The sequence below is a fragment of the Parus major genome, chromosome 11, assembly GCF_001522545.3.
Source record: "Parus major isolate Abel chromosome 11, Parus_major1.1, whole genome shotgun sequence".
Taxonomy (NCBI): domain Eukaryota; kingdom Metazoa; phylum Chordata; class Aves; order Passeriformes; family Paridae; genus Parus; species Parus major.
In genome coordinates this window covers 4,308,127-4,335,023 of record NC_031780.1, presented here as the reverse complement: position 1 = coordinate 4,335,023, position 26,897 = coordinate 4,308,127, and the positions used below count along the sequence as shown (strand labels likewise).

The window sequence follows — 26,897 nt, the reverse complement described above, 5'->3', positions numbered from 1 at the left end:
ATAATCATAATTGAATAAAAGAGGCTTTGTGAGAGAGAGAAGTCATTTCACATGACGAAGGTGCACAAAGCAGTTCTGGTGCAGTTCAGAGCCCTGGTGCTCTCCCTGTGAGCACTGACACCTTTCCCAGCTGTGCCCTTGTTCCGCAGAGCGGAGGGGAAGGTGAAGCACTTCCGAATCCAGCAGGAGGGGCGGCACTTTGTGCTGGGAACCTCAGCCTATTTTGAGAGCTTGGTGGAGCTGGTGACCTACTACGAGAAGCACCCGCTGTACAGGAAGATGAAACTGCGCTACCCTGTGACAGAGGAGCTGCTGGAGCGCTACAGCACGGTACTGGGGTGGACTGGGATGGACTGGGATGGACTGGGGGGCTGGGCTGAGCTCTGGCTCTGGTATGGGGGTCTCTGGGAGAGGTTAAGCAGGTCACTTTCTATGAAATTGAGGTGGCTATACTGACTTCTCTCACAAAGGTGTGAAGAACAGCTTTGTCTTTGATTAAAAGCCGACTCTTGCATTCCCCATGATTTCATTAGAGAAGCCCCACTGTGTGCTGGGGGTCGTTACTCTACTAAAATGAGTTTTTGATAATAACCTTGCCTACAGTTGGCCATGTCTTCTATTGCTGAAGTGGGCATTGATCTTAAATGATCATGCAGATGCCAATTACCAAGTGCTTCAGAAAAAATGAAATATTCTGCTATGCCTCTCAGTCTGGACATTTCAGGGATGGTGTCCCACTGCCTTCTGTGGTAAAAGATACCACAGAAGGATCACTCTGAGATAAGCATGAGGAAATCTCCCCAGGAGTATTGTCTCTAGCCATTGACTAAACTAGGAGCCTGGATAATTAGCTGAGGATAAAGGGCTACTTTCTGGATGGATGTGTTTCATTTTGAGGGAGCTTTGCTTTGGAAAGCCCGAGGTGCTGTCTTTACTTTTCAAGTGTATGTCTTTTAGAAGCTGTAGGAAACCACATCTGGCAGGTGTGAGGAAATCAAAACCTGGGGATTTTGTTTTTTCTGGGAAGTCTAAAAGGGACTAAAAAGATTTTAGACCTCAGGATTTTTTATAATGTTGCCTGTAGCAAAGGTTCTGTATCTTAGAACTGGGTTCAAATGGAATCACAAGGAGAGGATAAAATGAAAAATATGACTCTGTATATTGTTGCAGAGTTATCTAGTAGTGAAACCCGTACTGGTACTAAAGTACTGAAACACAGAAATCGTAAGTGTGGGTATTTCTTTTTTGGTTGCACATAGAAGAGTACTCACAATCAAAAAGCTTTTGACTGATTAGGAGATCAGTCAAATACTTTAATGATGCAAATACTTTAATACTTTATATGGTATTCCTGTTTCATTGGGTTTTACTGTTCATTAAACTGAGACATAGATTGATTAAATAACACACTCATCTTCTGTTATGTTCAGCTATGGAAGTGAGCAAAACAGAGGTGTCTGTTCCCTTCTCTTCTGTTGGCCTATGTGCTGTCAAAAAGTTGGTTTCAGAAATAAATGTAGTATAATCATAAAGTACTTTTATAACTTTTTGATTCCTGGAACTTGATTATTTTTTCTTTCTTGTTTTTAGGAAAAAGATATTAATTCCCTCTATGAAGTCAAGATGTATGTGGAGCCCAGTGAAATCACCCCCACAGTGGTATGTGTAAAGAAAGATACTCACACTTACTGTAGACTTCTAAAAATTAGACTTCTTGATTTCCTGTTGGCAGTAATAAGAAGAATTGAAAACATCAATTCATGACAGCCAACAAGGCTGTTTGGTCTAGGGGGAACTGGACAGTAGAAGTTTAAAGGGTGTAACTTTTTACTAGCCTCTCTTTAAAATTTGTACCCACACATTTTCTCGTGTGCAAATCCTGTAGTGATTCATTCAGACTGGCAGTATGGGCATGTTTTGCTCTTGGGTCTGTGGAAGTTTTTTGATTTGGTGGACTCCCAAAATGAAATACCTGTGAGAGGATTCAATTTGAGAAGGGCACATCTTCATGGAAAGAAAGTACAACATGAAAATTTCTGTGTCTGTGGGTGTCTGTGCACTCTTGTTCCATTAGTAAACATTCTGCATCTACAAGTAAGTGCAGAGTTTATTCACATGCTTTCTATAAAAATTTGGTGTCTTTGGTCTATTAATGAGTTATTAGAGTTTTTATCCTTTATATACTGTTTTAAAAACAAGTGTCCCAGCACACATTACTTACCTGGAATTCTTGCTGGTGCCTGTCTACTTGTAAATTCTCATGAAAATCACCTACTTGTAAATTTTGTGACCGTAATTCTTTTTAGTCTTTTTGGCCAGTGAATTTGTATTGCTGCTGAAGCATTTGAGTGGTAGTAAATTCAAGATAAAGGTTTAGCTTATCCTACTAAAACTGTATGTCTTCCTAAAGGAAATGTGACCAGCAGAATAGATGTGGTTTTGAAGTGGAGGTTTTGTACGTATCTAAGCCTGAAAACTACAAATGCTTATGAATATGTGCTATAAAAATAGAGGATTTAGATTTCACTTTGTTTTCTTGTTTTAATTTTTTGTTTTATGTTTTCTACCTTAATTTTTTTTTTCTTTTTTTTTCTCCAAGCTTGAATATCAAAGTAGCATCACTTACTTCCACCAATAGATGTCACTCTGGAACTTCAGTATTTTGTTTTCTAAGCTTCATAACAAAAACAACAAAAAAATCCAATCTTCCCTATTTTTTTTGTTTTAAGATTGCATTATTGATTATTTTATGACCTGTCCCCCCCCAGATGACCCATATGCTCTGTTTATCTTAAAGCCTCAGAGAACAGTGAAAGCCTTGTATGACTACAGAGCCAAAAGGAGTGATGAACTGAGCTTCTCTCGAGGAGCTTTAATTCATAATGTCACAAAGGAAACTGGAGGCTGGTAAGGACAAAGATTTCTCCTGAGAGAACTTCTGGTGACTTACTAGATGGAGGAAAAATGAGCTTTGAGTAGTAGTTTTTAAAACTGCCTTTTTGATTTCTGCTTATTAACTGTGCCCTTATAAATCTTTATGTCAGTGTATTAAAAAAAACCATCATCCCAAACCCAAAATCCAGTCATCTTCAATTCTCCTTTCATGTCTTTTTTACTTTTCTATCCCACAGCAATAACCTCAGCCTCCAGAACCTCCATAGCCTGGTATATCCCATATTTTTCCCTTACTACATCCATCCTTCCTGAACATCTGTGTGTTCTGGGAAGTCATTGCAGTCATTGCTCTACTTCTGTCCTTGCTCTGCTAAGCATTTCTCAGGAATCAAACCCACCTCTGTACAGTCTCCTTTCATAACAGGTTTTCTTTTTTAGCAGGCTTGTAAATTGCTTGGAAAGCTTGGGAATCTAATGTTTCCCTATGGTTTCTACAGGGTAATCAACCACATAATAGTATTTTTAGTACTGGAGGGGGAAAAAGCCTCTTAAGTCATTAATTGCAGTTTACAGTAACTGTAATCCCTCTGAAATCATCTGTTACTACAGTTAATGATCACTTTGTTAGAGCTCTTAGCTACTTCATCATTTATATTTTTGGTGATATCCAGCTAGACAATCTATTATGGGGTATTAATGACCAATTTCTCGGGGATTATTGGTTCATGAATTTTGAACCAATTTCATTTTGAAGATCTTTAACCTTTTTTTTTCATTCTCTCTACTTTTCTGTTTGAATTCAGGTGGAAGGGGGATTATGGAGAAAAAGTCCAACATTATTTTCCATCTAATTATGTTGAAGATCTGTCATCTGATAACTCTGCTGAGCTTGAAAATCAGGTGAGGGTTACTGTTTGTCTCCTCCATTTCCTTGGCTACCTACTGGAAGTGTGGTTTATACACTCACAATTCCACATGCTATAATCACTGTCTTAAAATTTGCAAATAAGAAAATTATATGTCCAAACACACCTTATTAGTCATTTTACTCTCCATTATCAAGATTTTATGTATAAACCAATCCTGTTTGTCAAAATAGTCTAAAAAATCTGGTCCTGTATCTTGGACAAAGAGCTCTTGAACAAAAGAAAACAACTGAACAGTAATATGTTTTAACATTTTTGAATTTCAAAATTAAAACATTTAATTCTTTTGTTCTTCTGAAGCACTTCCAATGATTTTCCAGGAGTCTTTGGAGAGACCCACAAGTATTACATTTTCTCCCCCCTGGTTATTGTAACCTTAACCAGACTTGAAAAATGAACAGTTGTGTTAGGACAGAAGCTGCTACAAAGTAGTCTTGTTTTGACTGCTCTCACTGAAGACATTCTTGTGTGGTTTTTTGATATGAAAACAGGCTTCCAAACATTCTAGTGAGCATGCTTTCAGGAAAGCTGAGATTAGAGAGCTGAGGTTTAGTGGTGCACATTTATTATTTGTTAGTGTCCTGTGCATGTTCACTCAGGAGTCTCAGGGTCAGATTTAACTCATGTTTTTCAGATCATTGAGGACAACCCACTGGGCTCTCTGTGTCGTGGCATCCTGGTGCTCAATACATACAACGTTGGTGTGTATTCTCTAATGCTTATGTATGGACTTCTGACCTTTATCTATTGAATAGATTCTTTTATGTTTAGCAAGAGAGATTTTAAAAAAAATAAATCAAACCCCTCAAACACCTACTTGTATTAATATAGCCAGCAGAATTAATATGTTGAAACTTCATAATACTAAATGCTGCAATAAATCAACAATGACATCTTAGAAAAAGAGCTGTTGGATTTTAGTATAAATTTCTTGCTATGGTATTACCTAACAGTGAAAATGCCACAAGGAAAACACAAAAAGCCTTTTGTCTTCATTCTGGAACCTAAGAATCCAGAAGATCCATGTGTTGAGTTTGCAACTGATAAAGTAGAAGAACTCTTTGAATGGTACCAAAGTATCCGTGAGATCACTTGGAAAACAGCAGAAGAGGTATTGCTGCAAATTTATCTCTTGTTTTAATAATGTACTGCTATAAATTTACAATAGCTTTTGTCTTTAGCTGCCCTATACTGCTAAATGTCACATGGTCCTTCACGCTCTTGCATATTGCTGTTGTCTTTTCATTTTATTGATGCTGTGCTTCTTGTTCCATAATCTCTCTGTGGAATGGTAAATGAATTAGCATTTTATGTAAATTGATGTTAACAGGAGTTTTCCAGCAGAGTACTGTCTGTGTTGCACCCTGCCCCTCAGTGAAGTGTGCTTGGTAGGCCAGAGTGGATACCACTACAGTTTTCCATCTGGTCACACTGCTTCATCCCAGTGTTAAGCAGCAGAAGCCCTGACATCAGACTGTTCTTTTCAGATCTGTGAATCCACCAGAGAGGATGTGTGAAATCTGAGCTGCCATTCCCTAAACTCTTCTTATCCCTTTTGCCAACTCTGTTTTCCAGTGAATGCAGTGGTACTGATAGAGGATTGTTTGGCTAATGCTTAAATTGTAACTAATATCCACATTCCGGATTTCCCAGTTCTTCAATAATAGTGTTTCCAAATACCAAAAAGTCCTTACTTTGGCTGTGCTTAAGGATACTCTTTTTTTGGTTGCTTTTATTCACCTTTTATTGTTAAGTGGGTGATATGGTTGATGGAAAATGTATCAGTATCATGTTGGCTCATGCTGTCACATGGAGTGGAAGTGCTCTGAGGGTTGTCCTGATCCTATTTATAGCAGACAAGTTGATGTCTCAAGCAGAGGACTGTAACTACAGCAAGGGGAGGAGAAGCACAGGAGCTGTTGACCTATTGTTGGGGGAAGAGAGATACAGTTCTTGTGCCAGGCTTTCATTCAGAAGTAAAAATGAGAAAAAGAGAAACATGACCTAAAAGAAGTGTCCCCAAATTGAATGTTTTTTATGCTACAACAATTGCTCTTCAGGAGCCTGGCAGCTTTTTCTCTTTTCATACAGTCGGAGAAGTATTAAACAGTCTGTGTTCAAAGATGCTTTAAAACTCATTTCTGTCAGCTGGGAGGCTTTTCTCACAGTGTGGCCTCTACAAAGTTCACATGATAGACTGACTGCTGCATGGGGAGGGGATGAAGATGAGGAAAGGCCCTTGTTGCCAGTGCAGTTAAGAGGCTGAATTTTGGGGAAGGAAAAAAGCACAGTGAATTAAGACTGTGCTGCAATGTGATACATGGGGATTTTTTAAATGAGTTTGGTTTTGGGCAATGTCTGTTAATCAAAAAAATTAAAACTAAGCTTCATATCTCTTGTAATCTCTGCTCAGTATTGACATTTTCCCTGCTCCCTGGGGTGGCTGTTCCTTGCTCTCCTGCTTGGTTATGTCTAGAGGGTTCTGGTTAGAAATGAGTCCATACCACCAAAAAGTGATCTGCTTCTGCTCAGAGCTCTGGTTACTGTTGAGCAGTGTCTGGGAACTGTGGTTGATCACTAAGTACAATGAGGTTTGTACAGCTTTTTCCCAAGGTTATTTCCAAGTCTAAACATCATATTCCTCTTTGCTTTTCTTAGACTTCAATGTATAATCTCTGGTTCAATGAGATATTCTGGAAACCCATGGCTCCCTAGTTCTGATTTTCATTCCTTTTATGTTTGTCTTGTTGAGGGAATTCATTTGGAAGACTTCCTGATTGCTGCTGCTTCATGATCTTTTGTGCCAAAGCTAATCAGTGTTCGGTATGGGACTCTTCTAACATGTTTTATCCTGTAGCTGCTTCTTATGCCTGAAAATCCTCCAGCCCAAATGTCTCCACTCAGGACACGTCTTGCTGCTTTCAGCAGCTCCCAGTCTCTGCTGGCAGGGAAAACTGCTCAGCTTCCACAGAGCAGGTGCTTGCAAACGTGGAAGTAGAGAGAGTGGGTTTGGTACTGGGGATTTCAACAAGATTTTAACATGATTTTCCATACAGAACATGATGGTTTGGTGCACAAATAGAAAACTACATAGGAATGATGCTCAGAGGGTTTGAATTTCACTGTTTGGGAGTTACTAACAAGACTTAAGTTCTGCCAAGGTTTATAAATAGATACAGAAACACTTTACTACCCTCTGCATTTTTTTTGCATACATTTGCATTTATATGAGGTATAGGGTTAAGAATGTAACTAAAATTGAGTTGAGTAGAGCCATATTAAAAGAAAAAAAAAATGTTGCCAAGATTCTGAGCATGACTGATCAGGGAAGAACTGAAACCCTTGCTTATAAAACAACACCTTTCTCTCTACCAAAAAGACTCCTAAAAGTACATCCCCAACTAAACCTTACCATTTTGTTATTACCTGTTCTCTGAGCTAGGTCTGAAAGTGCATTACATCTTTGTAAGTGTATAAGGTATCAGATAGGAATCTGGACACCAAAGAAGGCATTCAAATAAGGCTCCAGCACCCTGGAGCTCCTGTCCCATAATACTCACTGTTCCTATAATCTAAAACTTTGTTATGTTTTCCAGGAGAACAGGAGGAAATACTGGGAAAAGAATCAGTTAATTGCTATTGAATTATCTGATCTAGTAATCTACTGCAAGCCAACAAGCAAAACCAAGGACAATTTAGGTATTGCCTTTAATCTGATTTTTACCCTTTTTACTATCTTTACAGATATTAGTTGAGATTTTAGGTCTGAAGATAAAATCTGTCCTGCTGGAAAACAAAGTTCTGCTTCACCCAGGCAGTTTTCAATAGCACTTTGAAATTGTACACCAGGGAACTTGGTGCTATTCATCTATCACAAAAGAACTGTCACAAATTTTAATTAGTTAACTAGAGACACCCTCTCAGATGTATGTTCCATGGGGAAACTCACTAGTTATGTGTCAATTGACTTCTTTGAGATTAAAAACTCTGGCTTAACACTTGTGATTTGTTTGTAAGAAACCTTCATAAATAGGTTTACTGTTCATTTTTTAATTTTTACTGTAAGAACATGTTTGCCAGGACTAAACTGTTGGAATGATGTATGGCTTCATAATATAACTGGGCCTGTGTATGTGCAGCTGTGGATTCTGACACTGAAATATGTACTTTTTATTCCAGTTTTTTGTCATTGGTGCTGGAGAAGCTAGCAAATGTGCCCTTTTTCTTTAAGTTTCTTTGCAAATGTTTTTAATAAGCTGTCACTGCATTTAAGACATTATAATTATAGTTATTTTTTGAGGCATTGGCTAACCCTGGCTCACCCTTTCTTCTCCCCATTTAGACCCAGGAAAAGATGTCTCATTTAAATATGTATTATAGTGATCAGAAGTACATTATTAGCAATGATGAGATGAGAACATGACTGCAGGCTCTTATCTGCCCTTCTGTAAAGCATGTGGCAGGAAGGCAATTTTAACTTTCAGGCTTGATTTTCAACCTCTTTGCTGTGTCTGCCTGAAAACTGTGCCAATTATTGCATTAAAAGACAAGGCAAAACAAAGCAAAACAAAGTGTTGCTGAAAATATGGTATAAATGTCAACTTCTTTCTTCCTTTGGTACTCACTCTTCTTCCTCCTATCCCTGTGTAGACAATCCTGATTTCAGAGAAATCCGTTCTTTTGTGGAAACCAAGGCAGAGAGCATCGTTAAGCAAAAGCCACTGGAGTTGTTGAAGTACAACCTGAAGGGCCTGACCCGTGTCTATCCCAAAGGACAGAGGGTTGACTCATCCAACTATGACCCATTTCGCCTCTGGTTTTGTGGCTCCCAGATGGTGGCTCTCAACTTCCAAACTCCAGGTAATTTTCCTTTTGGAAAAGAATCTAATCCACCTTCTGTTTTACTGTAAATGAGCCCCTTTATGGCCCTTCTGCTCTTCTAATCACCGTCCTGATTATTTGAACTTCTCTGCAAGAAGCAGTGTTTGAAGTTTGCTTTTTAATGTGTGGGTTGCCATCCAGAACTGGGCCCCAGAAATCAGTCTCCAGAAGCCCTGTCTCTGACCCTAACTGCCCCAAGCCCTAGAAGATTTATTTCATCTTGATCTCTTTGTGGTAAGCAGAGATATTTACAGTGAGTTTCAGATGGATGAATGGTTGTGCAGCCACAGGGAAGGCTGTATTCCACTTCCTGGTGAGGGCCAGCTAGTTTGTGATACACTGCTAGGAAGCTAACTGAGGATGGAGATGGGTTTTTTTGGGATTAGAGTTGATGAAAAATGGCCTGTCAGATTCAGTTACTGAAGGAACCATGTCTCCCACCTTTCCAGCTCTTTCTGATGAAGTGGTGACCAGAAAGAATTACAGGGAAGAGCCATTAATCTGGTATTTCCTTAGCTTTATTTCAAAGGATCTTGTGTTGTGACTGTTTAACTCTCTCCCCAGACAAATACATGCAATTGAACCATGCCTTGTTTTCCCTGAATGGACGCACTGGCTACGTGCTGCAGCCAGAGAGCATGAGAAATGAAGAGTATGACCCAATGCCAAATGACTCCAAGAGGAAATTGCAGATGATTATGACAGTGAGGGTAAATCTCTTTTGTAAATTATGGTTTTTTACAAGTCATAAATATCTATAAAACTAAAAATAAAACTATTATGTTTCAGAGCAAGTTCTGACAGATTGTCAAAATACTCTTTTCAAATGTCAGTGTGTGTGAGAATAAAACTAACTTCACTGGTTCCTGAAAAGAAATACATGTCTTTATCATGCTAATGAAGAACATGCTATAGGACTGAAAACACAATCCTGGGATGATTTTTTGTAATTGCTAATAAATACATTAAATGAACTAACTTGAATTTCCAATCAAATGAGCTCTTTGTAGAAGGGTCCTATTGGAGATTGATTAGCATCAGACTAACTAATTGAGTTTTTGATTAGATTTTGAGTGTGAAAGATATTTATAATGAAGTACAGAAACTAAACAGGAAACCTAATAAGCTGATCCCCCACTTCATATTTAATATACTATAACTTAATCTGAATGTCATTCTTATTTTTCTTCAAGAGAGGAGTTTATCATTGGAAAATGTTACCATCTTGATTGGGTGCCAAACAGGGTTGAACTTGTTTCTGCTCTCAGTTGCTATGCAGTAAGACAGGTTCTTTAAAACTATGTTTTCTGGGAAAGAAGGAACACATTAATTACTCTTCACTACAGTTTAAAGGTGAGGTAAACAAGGCCTGTGAATGCAAATCAGAAATGTCTTGAAATGAGTACGTAATAAACACAGAAGAAAGATAACAGAACTTGTGCTACAGGCTGGCCTGGAGCTGCACACTGTGTGTAATGAATGTCAGCTACAATGGTTTTTTTGTTTTGTGTTTTTTCACAGTGAAAATCACTGAATTACCCAGACTATGGGAGGTATTGTTATTGGTGGCACAGATAATACATGCAAACATATTCAAGGGAGAGAATATGTGCTTTTCCATGTTCTGGATTTTTCCCCCCTCTAGCTCTGTAAGCTACCTTCTGTTCAGCAACAGTGATGCCAAGTTTCCTTTGGAGGTGGTTATAATTTACAGTTGCTTTTGCAGGTTTTAGGTGCTCGTCATCTCCCTAAACCTGGTAGAAGCATCGCCTGTCCCTTTGTAGAGGTTGAAATTTGTGGGGCTGAATATGATAACAACAAATTCAAGACAACAGTTGTGAGTGAGTATCTAAGTTGCAGAGATACCGTTCTACTTCCAGGGTATTAAATAAATCGAGCAGAGGATGAACATTATGGGGGGGAAGTAAGGTAAATGTAGCTCTGGAATGATGAGTCACAAAGGCTTGTTCTCTTGCTCATCTTGGGGCTCTTTAATTTGAGAAACTTTAATGTATATCAAATTTAGAAAAAATAGTGCTGTTGCTGTTTGGGGAAGAAAAAAGTCCCATTCTGTTGTGTTATTGCCCATGCATAAGTTTGGGTATTTGCATATTTAAAAAAATTACTGTCTTGAGAGTGCCTCCAACATTGCTAGTCAGTTCCCAAAAGTCTGGCCCAAATGGGGAGCTACTACTGTGAGCTCCAGACTGTGTTTTTTTAAACTGAGGTTCTAAGACTGGCACCCCCTTGGAGGCAGCTTTGGGTGTATGGGGCTGTATAATAGAGTAACTGGAAATGCATCAGAAGTTTGATCAAAGCTCAGTGCTGGGGAGTTCTGGCTAAGGAATGTGTTTGTGTGTGCATGAACTGAAGTGCTCTGAAATGGGGCAGTACTTCAGCCACTTCATATTTCACCATTTAGTAATTCTGGATGCAACAGTGCTCCTTTGGTAAAAAGCAGCCTTTGATTCTGATTATCCAAACTAGTGATACCAATGGAAAATAAACAGCATCAGGAGCAAAATGTGCATTGTGGCTCCTCAGTGCTTCAGAGAAGATGATTATGATTTAAACTTTCTGTGGGAAGAGACCAAGACTTTAGACAGCAAACTTCCTGGCTATGGCACATATACCAAATCTTGGTGTTCTGTACATAACTACAAAAACTGGGCCGAGGTACATGAGCCTTCCTAGTGCTTTTCCTGCTTTCTCTTGGATATGGAGCATGAGGCTTATGAATATGAGAAATTAATTAGCTTTTTCTTTTCTTTACAAATACATGTCCAAGGAGGTTTGATATGTTTGAATATAAATAATAGCTTTTCTTCATGGATTTTCATATCTGCCAAGTTTCCTCCCACCCCCACCACCAAGTAAACAAATACAAACTTTCTGAAGCAAGGTTACAACATGAGACAGATGGCAAATAGAATTTTTGGGCTTCTGTATCCCTAGAAAATGTACTGGGATACATACCCATATGTGAATGAAGTGAAATTATTGCTTCATACTGCAAATGTTTCCTTTTTATTACAGATGACAATGGCCTTAATCCAATTTGGGCACCTTATGCAGAGCAAGTGAAATTTGAAATTTACGACCCTAATCTGGCATTCCTGCGCTTTGTTGTTTATGAGGAGGATATGTTCAGTGATCCCAACTTCTTAGCACATGCCACTTTTCCCATCAAAGGAATCAAATCAGGTGAGATCAATGGTTATAATGAGGTGCTGTTGAGCATTGTTCAATGCCAGATTCCCTCCTGCCTCAATTAAGCTCCTTCCTCTGGCTTTAGTTTTCAAGAGCATTCAAGGAGTTTCTCAGTTTTGCCAGTCTTGTTTTGCAAATTCCTCATTGATGGACTCTTTAATTGCCCTTTGTTTTCCTTCTCTCTGCCCTAGGTTTTAGGTCAGTTCCTCTCAAGAATGGCTACAGTGAAGATATAGAGCTGGCCTCGCTTCTGGTGCACTGTGAGATGCAGCAAGTTCTGGTGAGAAGCACTGGGGTTTGTTGTGTGCTCTTAGTGTGTCTGTTATCAGTTCTTTGTGGAAACCAGGAACTGAGGATTCAGTTTTCTGTTCTGTGTCTGATGTGCTGTTGTCAGGCATTTCTTCTGCAGGTACTGGGGAAGACAAATAGCGCAAATTGAGTTACTCTCCCTCTGGGTGGACAGATTACATGGTTGTTAAAAGAAATAATGCACAAACAAAGCCTCATTACCTCCAATAGTTTTTGCTATAACAGCTTGGTCGTTGTCTTTCCTTGTTAACTGACTGATGCCATGCAAAGCTAGCTAAAATCAGCTTTGGCTTCATAGATTAATCTTTTTTTTAAAGGTCCTACATAAAAAGAAATTGCTTCAGCAGTAGAAGATAGTAATTTCTCCCAGTATTTCATTAAAATAAACAACCCATCAAGTAGAAGACATATCTGGTTCTTAAAGAACAGCTAATCTGCTCCTTTTAAGTCTCTCTAAACACCTGCTTGAAATAGTAGTATTTTAAAACACATAGGGGAAAAATAATGATGCTCATGAATCCAGGCATTAAAGCAGCTGATCTGTGAACAGTGTTTGTTGGTGTTCCAAGGGTGCTGCTGTATATGTTGGTTTGTAGGATATTTCTCAGACTCTTTCTCAATAATACATTGTATGATTTAAATTCACTTGTGATGTGATGAAAGTTTAAAGATGCTTCTGGGAAGTGGCTGTTTCAGGGTGATTTCCAGCACCCTTGTGATTCAGAGAAAAAAACCAAAAAACTTCAACTTCTTATTTGTAGTTTGTAAACCCTTTCAGGCCTGTGCTGCACTTCACACCAGTTACATTATTACTCTGATTGAAACATCAATTTCTGTGAACTGTAAGTCATTATGTCTCTGGAGGGATTTGTACCTGCAGTTGCATACACTGAACTGGAAATTTCTGAATTCAGTCACACTGTTCCTCCCAAAGGAGTGGAGGCCTTTTTCAAACATCCTTTATGGAGGTTTTAACGAAGCCACCTTATAACACCTGATGTAAAATGACAGTGTTTGAAAGCTGTGGTAGGTTCCTATAAGATCCTTCTGTGGGCCAGCCAAGGGTTCTGAGAGCAGGAGAGGATTAGAAGCTGAGACTAGGGATGTGTGTGTGAAGAGAGATCTAAATCCTTTCAAGATAATATTTAAATTGTTCATATTTCATGGACTCTAGTCTCATAGGGGAGGCCTGGTAAACCTCTGGGTTTGGGCTTGCTGCCTTTGAGAAAACTGACAAAGTCACCATTGCCTAATGCTGAACATGGACATCGCTTGTGGATACATTTCAAATCCCTCCTGCCATGGTTTCTCTCCAGGATTCCAGATCATTACTTGCCTGGGGCAGGAGCAGATCTCAAAGTGTTGTTCATAGCAGCAGTCTGTCCCCCAATCTGTCACCACTACTCCTTTGACAGTAGCACATTTCACACTCTAGAATCCCCTTCTGCTTGTTAAGCCAAATGAAGATGCAGCTCAGCTCAGTGTTTTTACACTGCCTGGTGGTAATGCAGTGGCAGGAGAACTTCCCAAACTTCCTTTTACTTAGTAGCCAGTAACAAACCCAGACTCACCACAGTTGTCAACTCTAGAATTTTTGCCAGATCATTCAAGAAGCATCAAAAATGATCAAGGTTACCTCTGTTCCTCTGCTTTTTTTTAAAAAAAAAGTGATGGCCTTCCATAAAATAATGCCATTTAATAACAGGTCTGTTTATATACAAAACCCATCTGTGTGTGCTTGGAGATGAAATACAAAATTATAATAAGGAATTACAGATGGCTGTGGAGTTTATCAGGAATAGTAAAACAAATATATTGTAGACATAAGCATGCACTTTTGTGAATTATTATGTGGGGCCATACATAGTTCCTGTAGAACGTAATCAGGTTTTTCGATATTGTAGGAATTGTACTATACTGAGGTGATTGTTGTGCTTATAAGCATGTCTTACTTGTTTGAGAATTGATTTACTTCCTTCAGAAAGTGCATTGTATTTCAGAAAGTGCAAAGTATTTCTTCAGCTTTTTCTGACTACAGTCAGCCCCAGTGGTGTCTGTGTTCTTGACTTAAAGATTGAAGCGGACATCTTAAAATGCAGTTTAAGCTGTACCTTTGTGGATAAATTTCTTTACAAGAACTAACAGTGGTACCATATGCATCTTGATGATTACACCTGCAAATTGGTAATTAGTAATCTGCATTTCCTTTGTGATTTGGGAATACAAAATTTCCTACCCCTTTACAAACAAAAATTAAATAAATTGCTCTTTAAATCTTGATCAGTAGCATAGCACTGAGGGTGTTTCAGTTGCTTCAACCCATGCCTGCATAGGAATGTGTTTCAGGAGGAAAAAGGATTTAGGAAAGGATATTGTTGCTGTAACTGAAACCCCTTAGGTATTTCGCTAAGCTATCAGTTTTTCTAGATCTGGACTGAATGCAGAAAGAGGCATTCTTATTAGTATGCTGACTCTGAAAATGTTTGGATTTATTACATTTATTGATTGCATGTCATTTCTTGTAGAAGGAGTATCTTGTTTTGCTGCTGATGTGAAAATTAAGACTTCACTCCTGCCAGTCCTATTCCCCACTAGTAACTCTATGAAGAGGCAGCTTTTGCATCCAAAGTTTTGAAGTATTAAAATAATTTGAAGTTGTAAATGGAATCATGATGATTGTTTATGGTTGTGGAATATTTTGAGACCTCCTAGTGTGGGCCACAATAGAAATTCAGACCTACTTTGCAAGTACCGAATTGCCATATTCACATAGAAATACAGAATCTGTCCTTCTTTCTTGACCATCTGAGTACTTGCTGCTGTAAGGGGTCTTATTTACCAGTCACTATTTTCACTGGTAGTCTACATTTCAATAGAAAATCCCCAGAATTGTCACTCTGTCACATGATAAACAAATATGATGGAAAAGCCAAAACCTAAACATTAAAAATGTATTTTTAATATTATTATAATCTGATACGCCATCATGATTTTCTGTTCTTTCCTCAACAGACTGACATGCTTTATTAGGGAAAAATAATCCAACAGAAGTGTTTAGTCACTCATTTTGTGACATGTGGTAGAATGTCCCTGATGCCCCTGATGATGATTCAGAGGGTGTGGCTGGTCATACTGTGGGGCTGAGGGGGTTTCTTTAGTACTTTCAAAGTTAGTTTGTTTCTAGAAACATCCTATCAAACTAATTTTATAAAAAATTCTATGCAGTTATTAAAATGTGGTTGAGAAAACAAATAATTCCCCAAACTCTGCTGATTCTGTGTCATTTTGGGAACATGTTTTACAAAATTATCTTGATTTCCAATATTCCTTTGAAGGAAAGTGAAGAGGAGCTTTATTCCTCGTGTCGGCAGCTTCGGAAGCGCCAGGAGGAGCTGAATACCCAGCTGTTCCTCTATGACACCCACATGAACCTGAGGAATCCCAACAGGGATGCTATACTGAAAGAATTCAGTGTCAATGAGCACAAACTACAGATTTATCAAGAGACTTGCAACCGCAGGTGAGTTGATGATCATTCTCCCTACCAAGCTTGCTCTGTCTAGACAAGATTTATGATAAGGAAACCTCAGATATATCAGAAGGAGCATCTAAAGAGTGGTGAGGGTAGAATGAGCTCATCTGGAAGGAGGAAGGGCTGTAGAGAAGCCAGTCTGGGCCTCAAGCCACTAGAGGCCAGCAGAAGCTGAGGAATGTGTGCTCTGTGAAATCTCAGTTGCAGCGATCACAATGACACTTGTAATCCTGTCAGGTTTTGTATCCCTCTCTGCTGCTTTCCAGGAGGAAAGCCTGAGAGTATATACAGACAAATAAATAAACCTCTTCACTCCTGCTACACTATCAGAGTTATGTCCCTGGAAATGTCATGCACATATGAGATATGTGGGAACAGATATACAAACCACAAAAGATAAAACCAGTATTAAGTTGTAACAGCACAGCATTGTCAGTTCAGTGTCAGTGCATTATCCAGAGCTTAGGGGAAGGTTCCTTCTCCTTTGCTGCCACCTTTGGGCCAAGTGTGAGGGAGATAGAGGGAGGCTTCATGTACCAAGAAGAAATTTTGAGCAGATCTCAAGACTTTAAATAGTCTTGCCCTTTTCTGTGTGTGCTGAACAGCTGCATGAATCACTTGTTTACTCCCATTTATTAGGGGAAAAAAATTGCAGTGCTCGTTGCTGATACATTACTTGCCATTGTTATCCAAGTACATTGAATTTGGTAGGCTGTTTTCCTCTGAGAAATTCCTATTAGGCTTGACTTTTTCCTTTTCTTTTCCCTTAAGATTAAAGGAGAAGAAAGTCAGTAACAGCAAATTCTACTCTTAGAGCCCATCATTCTTTGATGTGTGCTTTATGGTGCAATTCAGGAAGACATGAATTTACCCTGGTCATCCTACTCAGTGACGGTCTCATCAGATGGAATGACTGGAAGAAGAGCAGGAAGAGGAAATATGGATTTCCTTTAGAATTTCTTCTTCAAAGAAAAACTGTTTTAATACCTAATAATTTATATTCTGTACAAAGCAAACCCTCTGTTGAAGGCCAGAACTTCTGTGTATTCAAGATTTTTAAAACTTGAGTATGTGTAGATGGATGGACCTCACTTCTCATTATCAATACCTGAAGTGCAAATCATCTCCTGTGTGTACACAGGCTGTAGATAAGACAGTCACAACAATTTGCATGCATGGAATCACACCACTTTAACAACCTGGCTCCTCAAGATTAACTAGTAGTGCATTTTTAATTTATTAAATGCTGTAAAAGCAGTTCCACTCCAGCATTGTCACGTCATGTATGTTACAGTCCTCGAGACAGCAGATTGTGCTGCTGATGCTGTATAAAATATTTTGGGCAGCTATTGTCTCCTATTAAAAACTTTCTGTTACATTTTTGAGAACAAGATATGTTAATTTTGTTGAAAGCAAATACCCTCTGGGACTTTAGTTGTGTTTTTCTTGTTGAACTCTCTTTAAAGGTTTAAGAAAGGAGAAATGTGTGAACCTCTATTCATAGCCCCTGTGAACTTCTGTTCACAGCCTCGAGGCACTGGAAGGAAAAGATATGCAGTAGGAGATATCTGTTTGTTTGCAGAAAGGGAAGGTATTTAAAATTCTGAGAAGCACTTACTTTTGTACAGTATCATTTCTGCAAATCCTTTCAGCTGCTAATGTGCTTAGAAATGAATTTTTAAATGAACTGTCAATTTTTAATCTTGCAATCCTGTGTAGATGATAGTCAAATGATAGTGTTCTGTAAATGTAGACCGTTTTCCCAAAACATAACTAATCCAAGAATGATAGTGTGCACAAATACAGAGGTACATCCTTCTGGTGCCTTTAATCAAATCAAGAACATGAAGCTGCAGATGAGAATACTTGTTAGATTAGCAAGTGTATCTTCCTGCCAGAACAGAGCTAAAGGCCTTCGATGGAATATTTAACAGCTCGTCATAATTTGTGTATGTGTTGGTCCTTTGTGCTAGCACTGTATTGATAGCATCAAATTCCAGGTTGTCTTACCTCTACATGGGATGAGTTTTGCTGTCTGTATTCCCAACTTTAACGTTCAAATGTGTGCAGAGGAGTTTAGTTTTCAGAGTGACTGCCTGAGGCACAAAATGCTGCTTCCACAGAGCTGTTCTTCTGATCACAGAGGACTTGCACGGATTTGGGATTCATGGCCTGCTGCAGCTGCCTCAGCATTTTCAATTTCTCTTGCTCCCCACGCTGTGACTTCTGTTGTTTCAAGAAGCTCTTAATTGATGCCATTGTGCATTCACAGATGATGGTTTGAGGAACCCCCTTGAGGTTTTAGCTATTCTGTAAAGACAGTCTTGTCTCAGAGATGAAAGTGTTATAATAGTGTATCCCACAATGGGGTGGCTCTGTAAATTTTTTATTATAAAAGAATTAATTACTAATCACCCAACTGAAAATGAGAGAAGTTAATGTCAATTCTCTGCTTTTCATCCTCTTTCCTGAAAACTGTTCAGTACCCAGCTGTGATTGACCTGTTCAAGGATTAGATGGGTGTAAACTCTGCTCAAACAAAGAAAAAAAAAATCACATCAGCTGTGGATTTGGGAGGTGGAGCTGTAACTTAGCCTGCTGTGTAGAGCTGGTTTTAAATTCGTTATCCAGGTCTGGATTGTTCTGCCTGTCAGAATTCTTTTTAAGCTCAGTTCCAGAGCAGACCCAACCAAATTGTCCACTTGTCATGGATTCCTCCACTGGTGTGTGTATTCCTGACACAGCACAGCCACTGTGTCATGGACACAGGAGTGAGTCCCTCATGCTGCTCTTGTGCAAATATTTAAGAAATAGCTCATTTTGTAGTCCTTTGAAAGGTCCTGTGCACATTCTTCCCTCATGCATAACGTCAGGAGTTGTAAGAGGCACTCCATCAGTATTTATGCAAATGCATTTTGTTTTACAGTAAGACTTTTCCCCAGACTAGGATGTTAGTGTGCAGAATGAAAATACTGCCCTAAAGTGACTCTTCTGCTGACTTGCACGTGGTGGGCAAGGCTATGTTCTAACTCTTCTCTTGTTTCTTGCTTTCTGTGTTTTATCTCCAAGACCTCACCTCCCAGTTTTCCCTGGGGCAGACTGTGTAGCGACTTTATCACAGTTCCAACTGTTTGAGTATGAAAGTAGGTTTGAATGTGTGTGCTAATTTTGTTAATCCAGGAGGGAAAACATTTATAAATTTTTGAAGTTAACAATTGTTAAATTGTTATATTCTTACAGAAAGTGTTTAAAATCATTGCAATAACTTATTTTAATAAATAATTTTTGATATCTCATTGATGTGAATGATGCCAAGTTTGTTTAAGCATCGCTCATTGAATTTTATTACTTTTGCCAGTCATTTGAGGCAGTGAGTTCTTATTGAAAAGTGATCTGCTAGTGTGGTATGGTGTGCTCTGCTAGAGGTTGGAAGAAGGGCATTTCTGTGTTTCTAAGATGAACTGACTTAATGATTGTTTATTTCAGTAGACATGGTTATCACGGCACTTCCTCTGGCTCCAAAACCGAGGCAGAAGGAAAAGGTCAAAGATCGAGTTTAACTTGTGACTCCAAACCAACCTTTTTCAGTAAGAGGCAGATACAAACTCCAGCTCTAGTGAGACTCAGATTTGTATGAGTTTGAACAATAAAATCTGAGCAAGGCAAAGATTAAATTTGTGGTAATTTGAAAGAAGAGTAATATTGATGCTTACAAAAAAATTCTATCAGAACACTTTCTGCCTGTGAGGTTGCACGGGGAGAACTGCAGCTTGGTGAATGCACTCTGTCTTTTTGTGGTGATTTTTTTAATTGTTGGGAGTCTTGGGAACAAAATTTTTCTCCTTTTTTGATCAAAATTACATGCTTATTGAACATGAATCTGTATGAGGTGTCTGCAGCCTAATTCTTCTAGAAGGTCATTAATCAGCCAGAGTCTTCATCACCTTAGCGAGAATTGGTATTCATGAGTTCTGAGTCAAAAAAATTGCTACATTTATGTCTTTTGTTGCCTGTTCTCACTTTTTTTCCACCCCAGCATATCTCTGTATTTCTCTGTTGAAAGCATTTTGTTTTGCAGTTTTTTAACCTTGGAGATGGTGAGATGGTGTGAGCTGTGCATTATCTTTGAATTCTCCAAACCAGTTGGAAAAATATGAAATGTGGTGTGGAAGCTGAAGTGCAGTGGTTGAGTTCTGCTACAATCATGTGTCAGCATTTTTAACTGCAGTCCAACTAGCTGGCTTTGTTCCAGACCGAAATTCCCTTTATATCATCAGAAATAGAAGTTAAATATAATGAAAATTAACCTTCAGAATCAGTTCAGAGATGAATTTGTCTTCTGATCGATAACAGAGTTTATAAGAGTATTTATAAACATGCTATTAGTTTCAAAGGACTTTAAATTAATTCATTATTAATATAATGTTAATTAATTTACTGCTAGTCTACATTTTTAGCTGTTACTCCAGCAAACCTGGGAATTGTGAGCCTGACTCAAGTAAAGCAGTAGTTCCCCCAACACTTGTGTACTCCTGAATTGCAGTTTAATCCCCAGATTCTTTACAATATGTGTAAATCATCAATGTTCAGGACCCTTTTCTCTGAAGAACTCGCAGTGAATTATTAAATATGCCACTGTACTTTGGAAAGTATGTGGAAATCAGTAATAAATAGAAACAATTGGGCATTTTGGTTGGGTCCCTTAGGAGAAGGGCCTAGAAAAATCTGGTTTGCTTAAGCATCTATAATAAATATATTTAAATACAAGTTTTCATGTATATCTGGCAAATTTGTACCTTGAAATACTGAATCTGAGATTAAGTGGCTGACAAAGTATTCTTAAACTATTCACTTTAAACATCAGCATCATTCTTTATAATGAGGCACGTAGCAATTGTTCAGTAATTTTGAGGACTAGGAAAAATTGAATCTGAGCTATATTTTCATTTTGCTCTTTCAGTTTTTAGGTGCATTTCTGGCAATTCAGTTTCTGGAAAACAGGTAATAAATTAAAATTTGAAAAGAGACACAACACTTGAATTAATTACCCTAATTTACCCAGCTATTCATGCACAAGTAGTAATGACAAAAACCAGGAAAAAGGAGAGAGACTTCTCAGTGTAAAATACTTCAAATAGAGCAGCTGTGAAAGTCTTTACAGGGATGGAATTTTCAAGCAAATTTAGAGTATCTCAAGCCACAGGCTGCCTGTTTTACTTTTGGAACGAGTAAGTGTAACCTTCACCTCTGCTGTGGTCAGGACTTTGGTTTTTTAACAGATGGAGCTAATTGATGGGGATTAATGAATTTGCAGTGCACTGATGGCTCTGGGGTGTGTCCCCACATTAATCCCCTGTGCTGGATCACACTCTTGGGCCATTAGGACAAAACAGTGCCTCCTGTTCTATTATCAGAGAGTTCTGTCCTTGACTCCAGGCAGATGTAAGGCTTCACGTGTTGAGCTCAGCTTCTGCAGGATTTCTGGTATTTGGGGTTTTGTTGGGCTTTTTTTGTCTTGCCAGGAGCTGCTGCTGCTGCCATACCTCAAAAGCTGCCCAGGACCTGAACCTCAGCTGGTATTGACAGTGTGGATTTAGGATTCATGCCTTAAGGACCCTTCCTGGATATTTTTCACTAACCCCACCATTGAGATAATTATAAATAGCAGTAGCTGAGTTTTGCTAAAAGATTACAAATAGCAGAGAAAATTCCTCTGGGGCACAGAAGTTCAGTTCCGGATGATAAAAACAATTTTTTTACAAGACTTGGAATGAAATACCGATGTTGTTTCTGTGCAAAAGGCTTGTGCAATTTCTTCTACATTTTGGTTTTGTCTTCTGCTGGCATTAGAATTTTTAATCTCTTTCTGATAACATTGTGTCAAAGCCAGAGAACTTAAAGGGGAAAAGAACAAAGTGGTTTCTACTTGAAAAAACAGAGCTGTTGGAAAGGAGCATCGGCCCAGCGCTTTCATGAGGTCGTGAATGTCTTTTTCTGTTTTATTAAAGAGATTTCTTCTTTCTGCAGATGATGTTGTATATTAATGACTCCTGGAGAGTGGCCCTTGTGCCATCAGTGCTCAGTTGGAGTCACATAAGCTCTTTATAACTCCTGCTACACAAACAGCTTATTTGCTATTAGAGAGGGGGAAAAAAAAAAGTGAGTTCTCTCTTGAGCTGTCCCTCAAATTAAGTATTAAATTTAGTTTCTTTCATTCTGTGCTTACTGGTAGGGAAATGAGGGAGAAAATCAGATTTAAAACATAAAAACACAAAAAGTTATCTATAGTGTGGGCTGGGTTTTTTAAGGTAAACTTACCAGGAAGAGAGCTCAACAGTCAAAAAATAATGCTGTCTTCAGTCACCATGAGCAATAAAAATCTGCATCTATAATAAAAATCTTCTATGCAGGGGTGGACGAGGATTTCTAGCTTGGTTCCTCTATTTAGGCCCTCTTGTTTTCTGAGAATCCTTTAACAGTTCAATGGAACTGCTCTGCTTCTTATTCATCACTTCTCCATTTCAGTTGCAGCAGAGTTCAACAGAAGTATATGGAAGTTACTATTAATTTGAGATCAGTGTAACTTCGGCAATTAAAAAAGAAATACTAAAGTTTAAAGAGAAATTTTAAATTCTTGAAGGATTCTGCTTTTATCAAGGGGTACAGGAGCTGCACTGCTGATGAGTTAAGGGAAAACAACTTTGTGTTTAACATTTGAGGTGAAGTTTCTCAGTTTCTATATTAAATTGACAGAGGAAATTGCATGGGACAACGGTGACCTGTACTCATAGTCTTCTAACCTTAAAATTCCACAAAATTATGAGTTTCCTCATAGCAAGTGTTTATCTTCCTATTACAAAGCTGAAATTCTATTCAGATGGTGTCAGGTGTTAAAGAAATATTATTAAAGGCTAAAAGTGTTTTATAAATAGTGGAATGTGAATCCAATCACTCACCAAATGTCTTTGATGAATTATTTGTTTAACCATTCAATAATGCTGGGAAAAATCATAGGTTTTATTTATGAATGCACTTTCAGCTGGCTCATTCATTTTAAACAGGCATATTTTACTGTTAGAAAAATCTACAAATCTGTGGTGCTTCAAGCAGTTTGCTGTAATTTAGATTAAGCACGGTGCATTTTCCAGAAATGTCATTAGATATCAGAGTTAGCTCAGGAAAGCATACCAGAATGTACTTATGTAAAAGCCCCATTTGTTTATTGTCTAGCAGTTTATCAGTTAATCTTGGTTAGGCATATATACATCCAAGCTGGGAGGCAGAACTGGGGTTTGGAATGTGATCAAAGAATGAGTTTATTCTCCTCTGGATCATGTAACACAAACTCTTTGGGAATAAAGGGCAGGGATCAGGAGTATAATCCCATCAGGGAGGAAAGTCAGCCTAAGGACATTTGTTCCATTCTCTGTATTGTGTTGTTGTACCTGAGAATAAAATGCTGTTTGCAGTAATACCAAGCTTCATCTTGTTAGTGATCTGATCCATTTTGCTTTGAAGAGAAAGTATATATAAAAAATTACACCTTTTTACTCAGCAGTTCCATTCCTTGGGGATAAAGCTGTTATTTACCTCAATCACATGAATAGGTATTTTTTTTTTTTAATCTTTTATTACCTGTCTGTCAAACTCAAGAGTAAACAGAGAACATAACTAAATTCTGTTCTCAGCATTTAATCTTTCAGAGTGAAAATGTCACTGCAGATGGAAACCAGGAGACCAGCATGGCAATCAGCACCACGAGCAGTCCTCCATCCCTAACCAGGTGCATCATGGTGTAATTTCTTGGCTTTGGTCCACATCCCTGGGATCTAAACCACTCCACCACTTCATCCAGGCTGTACTGCTGGGGCTTGTAGCCCAGCTCCTTCCTGGCCTTCTCCATGCTGAAATAATGCGTGACACCAGTTTTGTAAACCTCCGTGCGAGTGAGGAGGGGCTGGAAGTTATAAACACGCCCTACAAGAAAATGAACTATTTCAGTAAGGAATGCAAAAAAATAGACAAGGGAGAGGGGAAGGCGCCAGGTTGGGAACTTGTAACCCAAACCTTCCACTAGTGGTCGGAAAAATTCAAAGTTATTGACAGGCCTGCCATCAGAAATAAAATAGGCCTGGCCTGCAGCAATGTGCTGCTTGCTGGCTCTGAGGGCCTCAGAGGCAAGGACATGAGCCTGGACCAGGTTGTCCACGTGTACAAACTCTACCAGACTCAGAGGGTCTCCATACACAAATTTAAACAGTCCCTTTTCAATGTAGCTGACTATTCTTGGGAGGTGTCTCTGCTCCCCAGGCCCGTAGATCCCCGCTGGGCGGAGAGCACAGGTCCTCAGGACACCTCTCCCATTTCCCAGCTCAGCACCGTTTGCCTCCAGCACCTTCATTTCAGCTAAAGATTTTGTTCGGGAGTAGTGATCGGGGTGAAGGTGCAGAGGTAGATAAGGCAGAGACTCATCCCCATTTTCTATAATCTGGCCTCCAAATATCACGTTGTAGGTACTTGTATAAACCAGGCTCGACACTCCCCTGCTCTTGCAGGCCTGGATGACATTTTCTGTTCCTTTCACGTTAACATCTTCTATAAGTTTTCGGTTCAGCTGCTCCCTGCCAGACATTCCATAGGAGGCGATATGGAATACGCAGATTACATCTCTGAGAGCTTCTTCCACTTCAGACAGGCAACAGATATCCCCCTGCACGAACTTCATTCCCTCTGGCATGGTTTGAAGTGGCTTCACGACATCAAAGAGGATCACATCGACTCCCTTTTGATATATGGCACAACCTAAACTGAAACATGGCAGAAACCCTGTGTTAGGATACAGCACCATGGTGTATGAAACATTTCAGCTGGAAGGGAGAGAAAATTATTAACTGTTTTCATGCTGATTATTTTTCTGATGGGAGTCTGTTAAATACTCAGCCCCCTACTATAGGGGAGATTCAGCTGTGATAGTTTAGGTACTGAGCTGATTTCTCACACTCCATCAATACTTGGAGAAAAAAAAGAAAAAAGAGGCAGAACTGCTGTAAATTAAAATTCTGAAGAGAAATAACTGAAGTTCTGACCCCTTCAGATCAGCGACAGCAACTTTCAGATGTGCAGCTATTGCCAAATAGCAAAAAAAAAAACCCCTTTACTTGTTTTATCTTACTGCTGTTGTGCCATCCCAGTTCTGTCAAAACAACAGGTTGGTCTGTGCCATTGTGTTTGAAATTTATGGAGGAGTGGAAGAGATGCTTTTAAGCTGCTATGAATATTTTGCAACATGGCTACATTTTACTCCAAGTCACAGGTATTGACACAAAGCGTAACTCTGGTGTTTCTCCTCTCCTTTCCTACATTTTTGTGTGTCTTTTGTGCTTTAAGGGCATGAGAGTGAAGGGAAAAGCCAAGCAGAAGTCAGATAGGCATCTTGCGAGATTTTTTTTTTTTCCTTCCCCTAAATTGAAATTTATTTTATTTTCTGGTCCTGACTGTGATCTCTCTCCTCTCTGTGATCAGTTAGTCTTGGGCTCAAAACAGGATTTTTTCTTTACATGGCCTGTAGAGCCAGCGACAGCAAGGGAAAATGGATTTCACTGAAACGTGCACCTTATTAACAACTCTAATCCTAAACCATCACTGTTCATGGAAAAAATATATTCTTGAGCGTTCAGCTGGAGTTGTTAATCTGTAGAGCTAAGCACACGTGTAACTATTTGCAGGTCAAAAGAAAAATGTGTGTACCAGTGAACGCTTGTCCTTGAGAGCAGGCTGACGATGGTGACCCCTGTTTCAACCCTGTTTACCCCTCTAGAGAGGTGAGCACACAGGTAAAAGTCTGCGAGGCAGCTGATGCCGGACATTTGGAAACGGGACACCAGCGCTACTTACAGCCTCTGGAAAAAGAAACTGGGTTTGTTTAAAACTGAGAATCCGGATGAACCAGAACACGGGACCACCTGGATCAGGTATGTCAGGCCCACGGTTTCTCCTTTACAGATGGATTTTGCTGCTTCCCCAGCAGCAATCTCTTACATTTATTCCTGTATGTAGTAACTACTTAATGCACTAACCGGAAGCCAAAATAACCCCCTCCTCCAGTAATGAGGACTCTTTCCTTGGCAGCGTTTCCTTCTTCCATCCTCCTTCCTTTCGCACTGTGTGCTGCAACTGCCCTACAAAACACACAGCAAACACACACAGATCAAAACCCATCGGCCTTTCAGCATCAGCGCACATTCCCGGCGTTATTCACCGCTCTCGCTCACGCTTTGATCGCGGCCCTTCTCTTCCCCAGCCGCCGGCGAGCAGGAGGCGATTCAGCGCCGGGATGGCTCCGAAGGGAAGCTGTTCCCGGAGGAAGGAGCTGCGGAGGGGCCGTGTCACCCCCGGTTCCCCCGAAGCGGCGGTGCCGGCCGTGCCCGCTCCTGCCGAGCTGCCGGGGCGGTGCCGAGCGCGGGGAGCGGGCCGGGCCGGGCCGGGGCGGGGCGGCCCGAGATGGCGGCGGGGCCGCTGGGCCGTGCTGCCCCTGCTGCTGCCGGCCTGCCGTGCTCGTGGGGCTTGCGGGCACGGAGGGGATGCTGGTGCTCTCCCCTCACAGCCTGGGCGCTGAAATGGGGGCTCGCGGGGCCGTGGTGAAAGCGGAGCCTTTGCCGGGGATCGTGCCGCAGGCCTGGGTCGGGGCAGCGCCCGGGATGGATCCCGGCTGGAGCAGCCGTGGGAGGAGAGCTCGGGGTGTTGGGTGGGAGCTGGAGCTGCCCCAGCCCTGAACCCCCGTGCCCTGGGCTGATCCCCCTGGGTGGCAGCAGGGGACGGGCGATCCTGGCCCTCTGCCCCCGTGCTCAGGTGAGACCCCACCTGCAGAGCTGCCCCAGCTGACACAGCTGGGATTGTTCATCCTGAAAAGAGAAGGCTCCAGGGTGACCTGTGGCCTTCCAGTATCCATCAGAGGAAGGATGGGGCAAGATTATTTGCGATATACGTAGTGACAGGACAAGGGGGAATGGCTTCAGAAGGAAAGAGTAGCGTTAGATCAGATATCAGGAAGTTCTTCCCTCTGAGGCTGGTGAGGCCCTAGCACAGGTTGCCCTGAGAAGCTGTGGCTGCCCTGTCTCTGGTCTTGGAGCAACCTGGTCCAGTGG

General features: G+C 40.1%; 3 protein-coding genes across 14 annotated transcripts in view; 2 read left to right on the top strand and 1 right to left on the bottom strand.

Moving 5' to 3' along the window:
- Positions 1-19,049, top strand: part of PLCG2 (phospholipase C gamma 2) — a 68,228-nt gene extending 49,179 nt beyond the window's left edge. For all 10 annotated transcript variants that reach the window (XM_033517269.1, XM_033517270.1, XM_033517267.1 and 7 more), the window contains 14 exons: positions 150-330; positions 1,591-1,659; positions 2,798-2,907; positions 3,699-3,795; positions 4,456-4,522; positions 4,775-4,932; positions 7,418-7,520; positions 8,472-8,681; positions 9,267-9,412; positions 10,429-10,543; positions 11,739-11,906; positions 12,104-12,192; positions 15,557-15,741; positions 16,525-19,049. In XM_033517269.1, coding sequence (XP_033373160.1) covers positions 150-330; positions 1,591-1,659; positions 2,798-2,907; positions 3,699-3,795; positions 4,456-4,522; positions 4,775-4,932; positions 7,418-7,520; positions 8,472-8,681; positions 9,267-9,412; positions 10,429-10,543; positions 11,739-11,906; positions 12,104-12,192; positions 15,557-15,741; positions 16,525-16,567 — 1,741 coding nt within the window. In that variant the 3' untranslated portion in view covers positions 16,568-19,049. The remainder of the gene's footprint in view (positions 1-149; positions 331-1,590; positions 1,660-2,797; positions 2,908-3,698; positions 3,796-4,455; positions 4,523-4,774; positions 4,933-7,417; positions 7,521-8,471; positions 8,682-9,266; positions 9,413-10,428; positions 10,544-11,738; positions 11,907-12,103; positions 12,193-15,556; positions 15,742-16,524) is intronic.
- Positions 19,050-22,800: 3,751 nt separating this feature from the next.
- Positions 22,801-26,204, bottom strand: SDR42E1 (short chain dehydrogenase/reductase family 42E, member 1). Of its 2 annotated transcripts, none has more exons than XM_015639848.3 (3): positions 26,025-26,204; positions 25,830-25,931; positions 22,801-24,560 (listed from the first exon to the last, which is right to left on the bottom strand). In XM_015639848.3, exons 2-3 carry the CDS (start codon positions 25,895-25,897, stop codon positions 23,453-23,455), a joined length of 1,176 nt encoding a protein of 391 aa, XP_015495334.1. In that variant the 5' UTR covers positions 25,898-25,931; positions 26,025-26,204; the 3' UTR covers positions 22,801-23,452. The 2 variants fall into 2 exon arrangements, with proteins under 2 accessions (XP_015495334.1, XP_015495335.1); XM_015639849.3 differs by having other exon boundaries at positions 25,830-25,926.
- The window catches only part of HSD17B2 (hydroxysteroid 17-beta dehydrogenase 2), a 29,800-nt gene continuing 28,385 nt past the window's right edge, over positions 25,483-26,897 (top strand). For both annotated transcript variants that reach the window (XM_033517272.1, XM_015639840.3), the window contains exon 1: positions 25,483-25,724. The gene's annotated coding sequence lies outside the window, so the exon portion shown is untranslated. The remainder of the gene's footprint in view (positions 25,725-26,897) is intronic.

Excerpts from the sequence above, each read along its gene's own strand:
- SDR42E1 (XM_015639848.3), bottom strand. The coding sequence starts at position 25,897 with ATGGAAGAAGGAAACGCTGCCAAGGAAAGAGTCCTCATTACTGGAGGA. Across the intron at positions 24,561-25,829 it reads GGGGGTTATTTTGGCTTCCG|TTTAGGTTGTGCCATATATC; the intron begins GTTAGTGCATTA and ends GCCATGTTTCAG.